Below are 15,434 nucleotides of genomic sequence, written 5' to 3'. Positions count from 1 at the left end.
CCGGCTGGGAACCAAAAATATAGGGAAGCCCTTTTTTTAATTATTTCATGAATTTCATGAAATAAAAAAAAAAATGACTTAGGCTTTTACGTAGTTGCCAGAACAGCTCTCAAACCAAAGTATGTTGTGGTAGAGTGTTCCAGAGTATGGGGGAGGTGCTGTAGAAATCTTTTATGCGATTGTGGGAAGAGGAGATGAGAGGGGAATAGAGAAGGAGTTCTTGTGAATATCGGAGGTTGCATATCGGTAAGTACCGAGAGACTAGGTCACAGATGTAAGGAGGAGACAGATTTTGTATGGCTTTCTATGTCATAGTTAGTGTTATTAAACTGCGTCTTTAAGCAATGGGAAACCAGTGAAGAGATTGGCAGAGAGGAGAGGTGGGGAATAGAGGGGAACAGGTGGATTAGCCAGGCAGTGGAATTTAGGATTGATTGGAGGGAGTAAGAGTGTTAGAAGGGAGGCCACAGAGAAAAAGGTTACAATAGACCAGGTGGGAGATAATGAGGGCACGCACTAGTGTTTCTGTAGATTCTTAAGCCTGCTTTACACAGGACGACCGATCGTGCGATTTCACGATCGATCGTACCCGCCCCCGTCACTTGTGCATCACGGGCAAATCGCTGCCCGTGTCACACAAAGTCGTGAAACCCCCGTCACACGTACGTACCTGCTGAGTGACCTCGCTGTGGGCGGCGAACGTCCACTTCCTGAATGGGGAGGGACGTTGGCCGTCACAGAGACGTCACACAGCCGCCGGCCAATAGAAGCGGAGGGGCGGAGATGAGCGGGATGTAAACATCCCGCCCACCTCCTTCCTTCCGCATAGCCGGCGGGAGCCGTGGGACGCAGGTAAGCAGAGTTCATCGCTCCCGTGGTGTCACACGGAGCGACGTGTGCTGCCACGGGACCGATGAACAACCGGCACAAGTAAAAATAAATGATATTATGAAACTGAGCGACGAGTACATGACTCACGATTTGTGAGCGATACTGCGTCGCTCAGAGGTTTCACAAGAGACGACGTTGGGTATGATGCCGGATGTGCATCACGAAAACCGTGACCCCAATGATGCATCGCACGATCCATCATCTAGTGTAAAGCACCCTTTAGTCAAGGAATGTATGGATCTAGGAAATACTTTTGAATTGGAGTCAGCAGGCGGTGGAAAAGGCTTGTATATGTGGCTTGAAAGAGAGTGCAGAGACAAGAGTTACCCCCAGGCAGTGAGCACACAGGACTGGTAAGAGTGAGCAGCCATTGATGGGTAGGTCAGATGGAGGGGTAGAGTGAGGTTGGGGAAAGATGATGAATTCTGTGTTTTCCATTGTGAGTTTTAGAAATCGAGCAGAAAAGGAGGACAAAATAGCAGAAAAGTATTGTGGGGCTTTTGTTAGTAAGGAGCTGATAGGGCAAAAACATTCATTATACGCTCCAATTCTAGTGCTTTGCCTGTCTCTTACCCATTGCCATGGTGTGGTGACAATTGGTGTAATAGTTTTGGGATTGATGGAAGCTGTAATTTGACAGCAAGCATCCAGCCCAGGGGTTAGTAATGGAGAGGAGTCTATAAGACACCTCCATTACTAACCTATAGTTAAAAAAGACACACACATAGGGATAAAATATTTATTTAAATAAAGACTTCTCCTTGGGCCCTGATTCACCAATTTATTATTTCTAAATAAGTCCAGGAAGTTCTAACATAATCCAAAGAGTAATATCACACGACGTCCATCAATTTATTTTTAACTTTGATCTGATAATTTTCTTAAGGCTGCTTTACACGCAGTGACATCGCTAGCTATGTTGCTTGTGAAAGCACCCACCCTCATCGTTTGTGCATCACGGGCTAATCACTGCCCATGGCGCACAATGTTGGTAGGACCCGTCACACATACTTACCTTCCAAGCGATGTCGCTGTGGGCGGCGAACAGCCTCTTTTCTAAGGGGGAGGTTCATGCTCCGTCACACGGCAGGCATCCAATAGAAGCGGAGGGGCTGAGAGCAGCCACATGAAAGTGATCCCCACCTCGTTCCCGGCGGACGCAGGTACGGTGTTGTTCGTCGTTCCCGGGGTGTCACATGTGACAATGTGTGCTGACTCAGGAACGATGAACAACCTGCGTCCTGCACCAGCAACGATGTTTTGAAAATGAATGAAGTGTCAATAATCAACGATTAGGTGAGTATTTTTGATCATTAACAGTCGCTCATAGGTTTCACACGCATTGACGTCGCTGACAACGCCGGATGTGATCACGAATTCCATGACCCCGACGACATGTCATTAGCGATATTGTTGCGAGTAAAGCTTCCTTTTGAACAAAGCTCCAGAGGTCATTGCCATCAGCAGAATTTCTCATGCTCATAAGAAGGACCTGTGAATGGCATAATTACCATGAACCTTCTCATACTGATAATAGCAGCCTATTTTACCTTGGTTATTTATTAAAAATTGGCCCATGCTGTTTTTTTTAAATTATTTCTTTATTTATTTACTTAAGTAATTGAAAAAAAGGAAAAAAGGTCTAGGATCCCCTTTACCTTTGATAACAAGCCAAGGAAAAGCTCACAGTTGAGGGTTGGCGCACACAGCTGCCTGCTTTACCTGTGATGGTTATCAAAAACAGGGGGGAGTCTACATCATTTTTTATTTTTTCCGCATGATTAAAGGGTAATTACCGCCATTTTGCTTCCTTTTGCAGCCCCAGCCCTTACTACAAATATTTTACTGCCATTTAACAACATAGAGGTTTGGGTCCCCATTGACATATAGTATATGGGGTTTGGTGTCTGGGGTCATGTACGAGTCCCACAATGGACTTTTAACTAAAATGAAGCTGAACCCAGTGACACTGAACATCCACGGGTCCGCTCATCTCTATCCACAAACTATTGACTTCACTGCAGACTGTGACTGGCACTCAATTACAGTGTACGTTACCAAATATCCCAGCAATTATTAGATGCAACTTTTCATGCCACCAGTCTAGCAGGTGGTCGACAGTGATTAGCTTCATTATGTCACCTCCTTTTCAACATCACATCAGAGGAAACCTACACGTGCTACTATTACCAATGATTGTCCATGTGATAGTATGTGCCACCAAATTAAAGTAATGGTCAGAAGAGAAATAAATACCGTATTTTTTGGAATATAAGACGCGCTTTTCCTCGCAAAATTTCGGGAGGAAAATGAGGGGTGCGTCTTAAAATCTGACTATAGCTTACCGGGAGGCTGTCTGTGCAGCTCTGTGTGCGGGCAGCCAGGTGTGTGCGGGCAGCCAGGTGCGTGTGGGCAGCCAGGTGCCTGTCAGTGCTGGCGGTCGGCTGCCTCTGTGTCTTGGTGGCCACGTGCCTCTCTATGCAGGTGGGCGGGCGGCCTGCTGGCTGCCTCTCTGTGCAGACAGGCGGGTGGCTCTGTGGACTGGGGTGGCTGTGCGGCAAGTGTCCCATTTTATCCGCAATCCCAGTTTAAAATGATGGTGCCAGGAGTCAGTGCGTGCACAGATGGATCTCTTGGATGAGAGCTCCATCTTTGCAGGTGCCGCTCCAGGCGCCATCATTTGAACTGAACCGGCCTGCTCCACCACTGACCTGCCGCTATCACTGACCCACCACTGCCGCTGTCACTGATTTGCCGCTGCCACCACTGACCCGCCACTGCCACCACTGACTCGCTGCTGCCACCACTGACTCACCACCACTGCTGCCACCACGGACCAGCCGCCTCCACAATGGACCCGCCGCCACCGCCAGCACAGCCTGTGAATCCTGTGACCCTGCTCCACCACTGCTGCCACCACCCTCAAGTAAGACAACAACAGAGTATAACACGGACCCCATTTTTTATTTGTTTTTACCATTTTTATCTCTAAATTTAGGGTGCGTCTTATAATCCGATGCGTTTTATAAAATGAAAAATACGGTACATATTCATGATGCCGTAGTGAGAAATATGGAATTCAATTATGAAAATTTTCCGTTTTCATGTTGCATTCTTAAATATTACGTAAGCATAACACATTCAGATTTTTTTGTGATACATATAAAATGATTACATAGGGGACATCTGTTCTATCTATATATATCTAATAAATAGAATCTACAGGGACCAAGGCAAATATATGGCACAGAGCGGGGACCAGATGTAAAGAGGGTAGGCAAAGGGACCTGCCAATTATTCTTTACATATAACTGTATATGTATTATACTGGTTTTAACTTTTATTTTTCCTCCCCTATTTTTGTTTATTTTGCACACCCATGATTTTTTGCTTATACCCTCATCCCCTGGTCTAAACCTGAAAATCAACTTTAAACTCTTTCTATGAAACCACAACAAGGAAACTGGATCAAGATCGGATTGCTGTAATGAATTGATCTATACTGTTCTTATGTTTACAGTTTTAACATGATTATGTATAGCATTTTTCTGTACTATATGTATGTTGGCACTTACACTGTTCCAGCATCTGTTCTGCCTTTCCAGGTCTGTGCTTTCACTGATGTGCGCTCGCTCGTTCCGCACCGCTGACCCTATTCTCGCCGGCTGTATCTGGCCGGCGTCTGCGCATATCCGGGAGCTATGGAGATGCATCCCTGCTCCCGCGCATGCGCCGAGGCCATGACGGCTCGTGGGAGTTTCCGGGTCTGAGTGGCGCTGCACGCGCGTGTGCCGCTATTGATCAGTGACAGGATACAGCTGTACACGGGCTATTTAAACCAGCCCTGCTGTGCACTTACTCCCTGATGAAGCAAGATATCACTTAATTGTGAAACGTACATCGGAGTCTCGTACTGGGGGTAACGCTCCTCGCCACCAACGGAGCTACCTGTACTTTACTGGACACTTTTCTCTCTCCCTTGGTATATGATTGATTTATGACATTTCAGCAGCTGTTTTTTGAAATTTCAATGTGAACAATGCAGTCTGCATTTAAGCACAGGGATTTCCACCCTATGTATATATAATATACAAATATGTATATATAATATTACCAGTTATGTATATTAGATTTTATGACAGGGTATTGATCCAGGGAACTAGTCTGATTTCCGCATGTGGAGTCAGGAAGGAAATTTTTTCCCCATTGGAACTTGTTTGCCACATTGGGGGGTTTTTTTTGGCTTCCTCTGGATCAACATGTTAGGCTACGGGTTGAACTAGATGGACTTAGAGTCTCCCTTCAACCTTAAAAACTATGATATGATACTATGATATGTAGGATCCTGAATAGTTGTCCCCAGCTTTCTACATTTGTTCCCTTGAACTAATTTTTGTCTACTAGTCGTACTATTATTACTGCTGGCTCTTTTCTGCCTGAGGCATGGTTATCAGCCTATTTGATGTTATGCTTTGAGATATATAGCTAAAACTACTATATCAGTTACTATAATCTTGTGCTACATATAACTGTGTCCCAGCAACAGATTTGACTTTTATGTATTTCTTGTAAAGTATAATTGGCAGGTCCCTTTGCCTCCCCTCTTTACATCTGGTCCCCGCTCTGTGCCATATATTTGCCTTGGTCCCTGTAGATTCTATTTATTATATTTATGATGTTTATGATTAATAAAAACAATTTTTGAAGCATTTCTACTCCTTTTCCTCTGTTCAACATGCTGTCCGAGTAGCTCTGTAGCTAGGTGTTGATCTATTATATGATCCACCTGGCTTTTTCCTCTTTTCTAAGCATATGGAATATTTGTGTTTAATCTATATATATATATATATATCTATAGATAATTTATGGCGTCAGTGACCCACTCTTTCAAGACACTGATGTATATGCCACATCATATCTGTTTGCTCCGGATGACTGGACTCGATACAAGGCTATCGTCAGGCTTCTGAACCACTTTGAATGGAATTGGGTTGGAGTGGTTATATTACTTGAGGCTTATGAAAATGAAGTAAAGAGACTGAGTAAACTGATGGCCGAGAAAGGGATCTGTATTGAATTTATTATAACTCTGAGTCTTGATAACCGAGATATAATGAAGAAAGTGGCCGTGATCAAGAAATCTACAGCTCAAGTTATAGTGATCTGTGGACGTTTCTCCATGTATTACTTTAAGTTTATCGATGAATGTAAAACAGTTATCAAGAATAAGACTCTAATCCTTCACGAATCCTGGGAAAGTATTTTATATCGAACTTCAGTTGATTGGATACGTTTTATCAACAACAGTTTAGTTCTTTTTGTGCAAAACATGACCATTAACAAAGCAGTGATAGCAATTGAGAGTGTGAATCCATCTACCCATCCAAATGATCCAATAATTGAAGAAATCTGGTTCTTGCTGTTTAAATGCAAGACTAAAAGCAAGAAGGCGAATGCGTATTATGCGGCAACATATGGATATCGTGGAAAAATCTGCAATGAGACATACAGTATTCCTAAACAAGAGTATGCATTTAAAGATACGAGCTTATACTATACTTATGTGTCTGTGTACATTCTGGCACAAGCCATACACAAAATGTTACTAGAAGACAGCTCAGAACTGCACAATCTACAATGGAAGGTAGGTTGTCATAATGAGAAGTATTTGTATTTTTTGCTGAAGAGGCACCTATAGCATGGCAATGACTGTACACAATCTGAAGGATATCCCATTCTGCGGAACATATCTTCTTGTAATTGTTAGTGCAGAGAATTATAAAGAATGTGCTCCAGAAAGGCTATCCTTCTGTCTGACATTGCATTCTACCAGAATGCTGCAGTTGAAGTGGGATGTGGCTGGGAGTGGTAGTCATGGCTGAGGTAGCCATCTTGAACGCTACGCCATGCCACATGAAAATGGGGGTCCTGGCAAAGTGGTGTATTTTTGGCTTTACCTGGGCAATATGCCTCCGCAGACTGCATGCTGCTGTTGGACATGGCAGGCCATATGGTATAGAAGGAATTGGAGGGGATCAAAGTAAGAAAATAAACTTTTTTAAAAACCCAATGCATTTCAGGCCTCCAACACACATCCGTTAAACACGTGCGTGTTTGGTCCGTTTCCGTATATACCGGAGACACGGACAGACATGCACCAATATAAGGCTATATTTGAGGACACACATGCGTTATTCTGTAGGGTCCGTGTGTCCGTGAGATGTATGTGTTTTTGTTTTGCACGGAAGCATGTCCGCTTTCATCACGGAACACGCACACACGGACCCCATGAAAGTCAATGGGTATGTGTGCACAAGTACGTGACACGGATGCATCTCTGTATGCTCCGTGTACGTTTTGTGCTTTTTTGTAGCGATGTCGGTCATTCTTTATTTTCCTGTGTTTGTCGGTCAATCTCCCTCAGTCCGTCGGTCGGTCTCTCTGTCTGTCTGTCTCTCTCTCTGTCTTGTATGTCCCTCTCTCACAGTCTGTCGGTCAGTCTCCCCCCTCTCTCATACTTACCGATCCCCGATCCCCAGCGCGGCACTGCACAGATGTTACATAAGCTCCTGCGGCTTTTACTATTTTGAAAAAGCCAGCCGCTCATGAATCAATCTCTTATTCCCTGCTTTCCCCGCCCACCGGTGCCTATGATTGGTTGCAGTGAGACACGCCCCCCACGCTGAGTGACAGCTGTCTCACTGCAGCCAATCACAGCCGCCGGTGGGCGTGTCAATATCGAACAGTACAAAAAATAAATAAATAATTAAAAAAACGACGTGCGGTTCCCCCCATCTTGATACCAGCCAGGGTAAAATCACACAGCTGAAGGCTGGTACTCTCAGGATGGGGAGCTACATGTTATGGGGAGCCCCCCTGCCTAACAATATCAGCCAGCAGCTGCCCAGAATTGCCTCATCCATTAGATGCGATAGTTCTGGAACTCTACCCGGCTCTTCCCGAATTGCCTGGTGCGTTGGCAATCAGGGTAATAAAGAGTTAATGGCAGCCCATATCTGCCACTAAGTCCAAGATTAATCATTGCAGGCGTCTCCCCGAGATACCTTCCATGATTAATCTGTAAATTACAGTAAATAAACACAAACAACGAAAAATCCATTATTTGAAATAATAAACACTAAAAAAAAACCTCGTTCTCCACTTTATTTAACCCCAAATACCCATCCATGTCCGGCGTAATCCACGGAGGTCCCGTGTCGCTTCCAGATCTGCTACATGAAGGTGACAGGAGCTGCAGAAGAACACCGCCGCTTCTGTCAGCTCCACGCAGCAACTGAGGTGAGTAGCGTGATCAGCTGAGCTGTCACTGAGGTTACTCGCGGCCACCGCTGGATCCTCCAACTATGACAGCAAGTCGCCCGAGTGACAGCGATTAAGTCACAGGTAAGTTGCAGTCACGGGGGGAGGACTCTAGCTAGCCATGGGTAACCTGAGTGACAGCAGAGCTAATCACGCTGCTCACTTCAGTCACTCAGGGGATTAGCGGTCAACGGTGAGTCCTTCACGGGTGACCGCTAATCAGTACGCGACACAGACAGAGCCGCGGAATGACAATGAAGTCGAGTGAAGTTCACCCGAGTTCATTCTCAGCGTGCGTCGCTGTCTGCTGTCAGCTGACATGTATCAATGACATTGTGCATCACACACGGACATTTCACACGGACAACACACACACACGTCAGTTATGTTTAACACGCACACACAGACATTCCATACGCACACACGGCTAGCATACGCAGTTCAAACAGATGCCACGCGGACCATAAAAACGGACACAAAAACGGGACACGGACCGTAACGTGCGTGTTTTTTCACGGATGTGTGTTTCAGGCCTGAGATAGATAGATGGATAGATAGATAAATAGATAGATAGATACAGTAGATACAGTAGATAGATAGATAGATAGAGGACAGATCACTGTAGTTCTCCCGAGCGGTAATGTGTTGTTCACATTACCGACTGTGAGAAATGACCTGTGGTTACCTCTCTGCAGTCTTGTTGCGAGACTGCATTCAGTAGTGTGTCAGACGCGGCTGGATCAGTCTGCAAGCATTGTGGGACCTCCGTGGATTATGCCGGAGCTGTGTGTTTGGAAGGGGTTAATAAAGGGGTGAAAGAGGGGCTTTTTTGTTATTTTATTTAAAATAAAGGATTTTTCGGTGTGTGTGTGTTTTTTCACTTTACTTATGGGTCAATCAGGAAAGCTGTCTCATAGACGCTGCCATGATTAAGCAGGGACTTAAATGGCAGCGATCCGCTGCCATTTAACTCCTTATTACCTGGATTGCCACTGCATCACGGCATCTGCAAGAGCCGGGGACACTCCGGGACTGCCGCATAATGGATGTGACAGTCCCGGGGCAGCTGCGGGCTGATATTCTCTGGGGGTGGGGCATTAACCCTGGCCCTCGCCCTCTCCAGCCTGAGAATACCAGACCGCCGCTGTGTGTTTATTTGGGCTAGACGGTAAATGTACGGCAGAGCCAGCGTTTTTTTATTTTTATATGTACGTTTGATTTGTATGTGTATTCTATATGTCTGTGTCTGTGATGTGTGTGTTTACTCTCTGTTCCGCTTCCTCTTCCTGTCATAATGACATCACATCCCTGCAAACCGCAGGCAGCGATGAACATTATGTCCCGAAAATGCGAAATACCTCCGGGAATAACGCAGGAAAACGCAATGAAACGCACAGAATTTGCTTCCTGCGTTATTCACTGCGGGATTTCACAATTACATTGCAGTCAATGGAGTAAAATCCCGCAGCTACCTGTGGAAAAGAAGTGACATGCAATGGTTTTTGCTGCGGGAATCCTGCAGCAAAACATGCAGCTGTCAAAATCTGCCTAGCGTGCACAGCATTTTTTTTTCCATAGGATTTGCTGGTGAATCACTGCAGAGATGTTATGAACATTTCATGCAGCGAAACATGCAGCAAAACCGCACAGGGCCTTTCAGGGGAATTTGCCCATCTCTGATGGTGATGAGAGGACACTTCTAACAAGTAGATTCCTTAAGTTAGGGGGCTGTTTGTAGGAGAGAAGTGGTAGTTCTGGGAATACAGTGGAACCTCGGTTTACAAGTAACCCGGTTTGCGAGCATTTTGCTATCAAAGAAATCTTGCTGTAAATTTGTAACTCAGCTTACGAGCAAGCTTTGCTGTATGAGCAAATACTCACCACACACACTTCCGGTTCCGTACTTTAACCACGCTCTGACCAGCTCTTGCACTCTGCACAAACTCACACAAACACACACAAACACACACAAGCACGCACAAGCACGCACACACACATATTATGCTCACATTACCTTCCGTACCATCGCTGGCCTCATGGTTCTTGTAGTTTGCCATACAGGATGTGTATTGAGTAACCATCAAGATGATGGAGGTACTTCCGCTGTAAGCCGCTACACAATGGCAGCACGCTGGCTAATCAGAGGCAAGCGGCTCCTGCCTTTGACGTCAGCGCTCTAGCAGCGGAAGCTCCAGCATCGGTCACGATGGTTACCGATGCACATCCTGTACTGGCGAACTACAAGAACCAGGAGGCCAGCGAGGGAACAGAAGGTAAGGTGAGCATAATATGTGTGTGTGTGTATGTGTGCATGCTTGGTGTGTTTGTGTGTGTTTGTGCATGTGTGGAATGGAACAATATGGGAAGAGAGTGAGAGTGGAGCAGACAGGGGTTGTAGCTCCTGGGCTGCTGCGGAAGTGAAGAAAAGCGAAAGCCAAGTTCTAGGAGCTGAAGTGGAGAGTAGGCTCAGGGGAACCCGTGGTGGACTGGGGCAGGGTAGTGTCCCACCAGTAGTGTGCACGGGAACCCGGACTTGTGCAGAGAAAGAACTTCCCCCATCTGAAACCGAGGAGGAAAAGGTGACTGTCAGCTGAAGTGCAGGAGAGAGAGGGCCCTGCTACTTGTACCGGGTGTGGGATCTGAACACCCCCGTACCAAAGACCTATGTACACCGGAAATTTCTGGTTAAGTACTGGACTCTGAGTATTTCTTCTATCTGTGTTTACTGACCCTCCACATCAATACAGCCTCATCCAGCACCACAACAACCGAACTGTGAGTTTCCTGCTCCCTACAATCCCTCTCACAATACCCTGGGCCCCAGGACTACACCTCCCCTACCCGTGGAGGGGATACCACCTTGCTGCCTAGATCCATCAGCCTTGGGTACCCCATATACCGGCAGTGGCGGTGCCATCTATCATCACCGCATCCCAAGGGTGGCGTCACTGACAAAGAATCTATCCCTTGTAAATAACCCCTTTTCACTTGTGGACAGCGGACCGCTGCTCGAGCCCAGGTCCGGTTCCCACTCGAGCCACAGTAAAGCCCCGAATCCGAGCATCCCCGAGCAGCCCCTTAGCTATGGTCTGGCCCCCGCCCGCAACAATTTGGCGTCATGAACAGGATTCTTACCCCATCTGTGACCTGGATGACGTGTGCCTTCTTTTGAACCGTGAACTCTCAAATTTTGAAGAGCCGCCATTTTGCCGCCATCTTTTGGCACGAAAAAAAAAACGAAAGCCCAGCGTCTTGTTCCCCAAAAAAGGGCGCAAAGCTGTAACCCCGCCCCCTTGGAACACGGCTGGAAGGAAGAAACACCCTGAGGCCAAAAACGAAACTAGAGAGCTGCGCGAGGCGAGTGCTCGCAAAAGACCAAGGGGAGCGGGTGGAGAAACTGCGGACGTTAACCAGAACTGTAAAGTGCAGGGACGACAGGACTCTGCAAAATTCCATTCATGGACACAAGAGCGGCAAGATGTCACAGCAGGCTGCAACATCGATGACATTCCATCCAGCCCCGAGCCAGACCGCAGCCCCGATGACGTCATCCCCGGCCCCTGCAGTCTGCCCGGCTGCAAAAGAGATGACGCTGGCCCCAGCAGTCCGCCTGGCCGCAACAGAGATTACGTCGGCTCCGGCAGTCCGCACGGCTGCAATAGAAATGACATCGGCTCCAGCAGTCCACCCGGCCGCAATAGAAATGACATCGGCTCCGGCAGTCCGCCCAGCCGCAACAGAGATGACGTCGGTTCCGGCAGTCCACCCGGCCGCAACGACAGCAGCACCTGTCCTGAAATTTCCCCCAGATGCAGCGCTAGCCACTCCCAAATACACTGTCCCGGCTGTGGAACAGCGGGAGTACACCTGCCAAGAGGAGGAGAAGGCCACTGAGCATTGGGGCTCTCGGCAGTTAGCGTGTTATGATCGGGAACCATGGAAGACCACCACAAATCATTGGCAAAAAGGTGACAAGAGCAGTGGCAACTAATCTGGCCGCCATCCCCTTACTAACCAACACAACTAGAAGTAGCCGAGGGGTGAACTAACATCCTGTGCACCGCGAACCCAGCCGGAGAACTAACTATCCTAAAAGGTAGGAAAGAGGAATAACTCTCTGCCTCAGAAAATAGACAAGAATAGCAAGCCCCCCACATTCAAAGACTGCGGTGATATAGGAAAAACACAATACACAGGTAGATGACAAGATTAGCAAAACGTGAGGCCCCCGCTGACTAAAATAGGAAAGGACAGGAAAGGGACTGATGGTTGCCAGAGAAAAACCCTGCAAAATACCAACTTCCTGATAGTACAAAGAGGCCCTCAGATCGCTCGATCTGAACTCCGTCCTATACCAGGTGCCCTTGTCATACCAATGAACAGAAAACAAGAATTATAACAAATTCAACAAGCCACAAACACATGGACCCAAAGGAGCAATACTCCACACAGAACTGCAGGGAGTTCCTCAACAATCCACTGAGGGGGAAAATCCCTGGAAGGAAATAAACTGAAACCAACCACAACAAATGACAAACCCAGATAAGCAAAAGAACCAGACAATAAATAAAGAGCAAGCACTTATCTGGAGTAGATGTGGTGTAGAGCAGGATTAAGCAGGCTGGAGATACAAAGAACAACTGACATCCGGCAACAGCCTGCAATCAGACCAGGACTTAAATAAGCAGAGAGTTAGCAAAGGAAACACCCACTGCACAACACACCTGGTCTCTGTCAAAACCATTCCTGGCCACCAAAGGGAGCCTCCCAGCAGCCAAGACATAACCAACATTCACAACATAGCGAGGCCGGTTGTAGCCGGCACTGAGGGCATCCGAGTGGGCCTGGCTCCTGAGCAGGAGGCAGAGCATGGAACCCATGCCCCGTATTTGGAGTGGCAGCAGTTGTAAAAATGTTGTTTTATGGACTGGCGGGAAGGACAGTTTAGAAATGTTGAAAGCAAAAATGCCTCCCCTTAGGGGGATGAAATGTTAATGTTTTACTAATTTTTACATTGAAATTTTCCTGAAAAATAAAAAAAACGTCAGTGTCCGGACAGCTCGCGGACGGGCTGTGTATTACCAAAAGGGAATGTGACGCCCTGGCCCAGCCAGGTAGTCAAGGAAAGAGTTAAACCTCCTTGGTACCACCTGATCCCACACTAGTACAGTGAGGCAGCTGCACCCTCCCCTCAATGTAACTAAAAAAGCAGGAGGGGAGGAGTTGAGTCACTCAGGGAAGGGAGTCAGAGGAGGGCAGACAGGGGTTGTAGCTCCTGGGCTGCTGGGGAAGTGAAAAAAAGTGAATGCCAAGTTCTAGGAGCTGAAGTGGAGAGTAGGCTAGGGGAACCCGCGGTGGACCGGGGCAGGGTAGTGGCCCACCAGTAGTGTGCACGCGAACCCGGACTTGTGCAGAGAAAGGACTTCCCCCGTCCAAAACCGAGGAGGAAAAGGTGACTGTCAGCTGGATTGCAGGAGAGAGGGCCCTGCTACTTGTACCGGGTGTGGGATCCGAACACCCCTGTACCAAAGGCCTACGGACACCGGCAATTTCTGGTTAAGTACTGGACTCTGAGTATTTCTTCCATCTGTGTTGAGTGACCCTCCACATCAATACAGCGTCATCCAGCACCATGACAACCGAATGGTGAGTTTCCTGCTCCCTGCAATCCCTCTCACAATACCTGGGCCCCAGGACTACACCTCCCCTACCTGTGGAGGGGATACCACCTTGCTGCCCAGATCCATCAGCCCCGGGTACCCCACATACCGGCAGCGGCAGTGCCATGTATCATCACCTCGTCCCATGAGTGGCGTCACTGACAAAGACTCTATCCCTTGTAAATAACCCCTTTTCGCTTGTGGGCAGCGGACCGCTTCTCGAGCCCGGGTCCGGTTCCCACTCGAGCCACAGTAAAGCCCCGGATCTGAGCATCCCCGAGCAGCCCCTTAGCTATGGTCTGGCCCCCGCCCGCAACAATCATGTGGGGATTATATGTGACCCGAAGCGGTACCCTATTGTTATCTTCCCTCTGTTTGTAATCCAGGAGTCTGCTGGATCTGTTCATCTATTACCAGTAGATGGTATCCTTGTTGTAGGAATGTATTTCTTAGGGATAGCAGATGTAGATTCCTATCCTCACTGTCTGAGCAGATCCGGATGTAGGTCAAAGCCTGACTGTAGATGATGGATTTTTTTATGTGTCTCGGATGAAAGCTATTCCATCTCAGATATGCCGGACGTCCTGTGGTTTTATGATAAACTGACGTTTGTATGATATTGTCTTTGATGTATATGGTTTTATCCAGAAAATGTATTTGGGACCTTGAGAAGTTGAGGGTGAGTTTGATGGTTTGGTGGAATTTGTTGAAGTTGTTGTGGAAGGTGATCAGATCATCCTTTGAGCCTTTCCAGATTATTAACAGATCATCAATGTAGCGGAAGTATGCTAGAGATTTAATAACGCGAGATGCCCAGAACTCCTCATCTAGTTTAGCCATAAACAGGTTAGCATCTTGTGGTGACATTTTGTTTCCCACAGCACTGCCCATACACTGTTGGTATATATTATTTCCAAAGGAGAAATAGTTGGTGAAGAGCACAAACCTGATGAATTGCAGAGCTGGTTCCATGGCCAGAATGTTTTTTGGAGGAAATATTTGCATGCAGCAATCCCATCTTCATGATTGATGTTGGAGTAAAAACACTCTACATCCATGGTGGTAATATTGTATCCTCTGGAAGTGGATCCAAGGCTGAAAATTTGCAGAGAATGTCTGTGGTGCCCTGAATGTAAGTGCATGTTTTCCTGAACAGGGGTTTTAGAGTATTTCAATTGATTTTTCTTGCTAACACTGTACCACAATATTACCATGTATTGCACATCTGTGCTGTAGATAGAACATTTCAAACGTGGTGAAATTTCAATAAACGTGCAATTGCACAATGTTTATTGTTTTTTTTTATTTACCATGTTCACTATATTATAAAACTGACCTGGCATTATGATTCCCTGTATCAGTCCAAGTTACTAGATACCAAACATGAATACCAAACATGAATAGTTTTACTCTTTTTACCTGCATCCCACTAACCTGTAAATGAAAGTAAATAGTTAAAAGGAAAAGGTTTTGGTACCGTGTTAGCCAGCTGAAAAATGATTGCTCTCAGTGAGAGAAGCAAAATTAAAATTTTGTAGTTTTAATACCCTTTAATGGCTTTGT

At 46.6% G+C, this 15,434-nt stretch overlaps 1 protein-coding gene across 1 annotated transcript in view; it reads left to right on the top strand.

Moving 5' to 3' along the window:
• Nucleotides 1-3,742: 3,742 nt before the first annotated feature.
• LOC142303052 (vomeronasal type-2 receptor 26-like) overlaps nt 3,743-15,434 on the top strand; it is a 132,352-nt gene continuing 120,660 nt past the window's right edge. The window contains exons 1-2 of the mRNA XM_075344553.1: nt 3,743-3,817; nt 5,750-6,535. Coding sequence (XP_075200668.1) covers nt 3,743-3,817; nt 5,750-6,535 — 861 coding nt within the window. The remainder of the gene's footprint in view (nt 3,818-5,749; nt 6,536-15,434) is intronic.

The sequence above is a fragment of the Anomaloglossus baeobatrachus genome, chromosome 1 (genome assembly GCF_048569485.1).
Source record: "Anomaloglossus baeobatrachus isolate aAnoBae1 chromosome 1, aAnoBae1.hap1, whole genome shotgun sequence".
Lineage (NCBI taxonomy): Eukaryota > Metazoa > Chordata > Amphibia > Anura > Aromobatidae > Anomaloglossus > Anomaloglossus baeobatrachus.
Note: the sequence above shows the minus strand (reverse complement) of the source record. Positions and strands in the feature narration are given on the sequence as shown.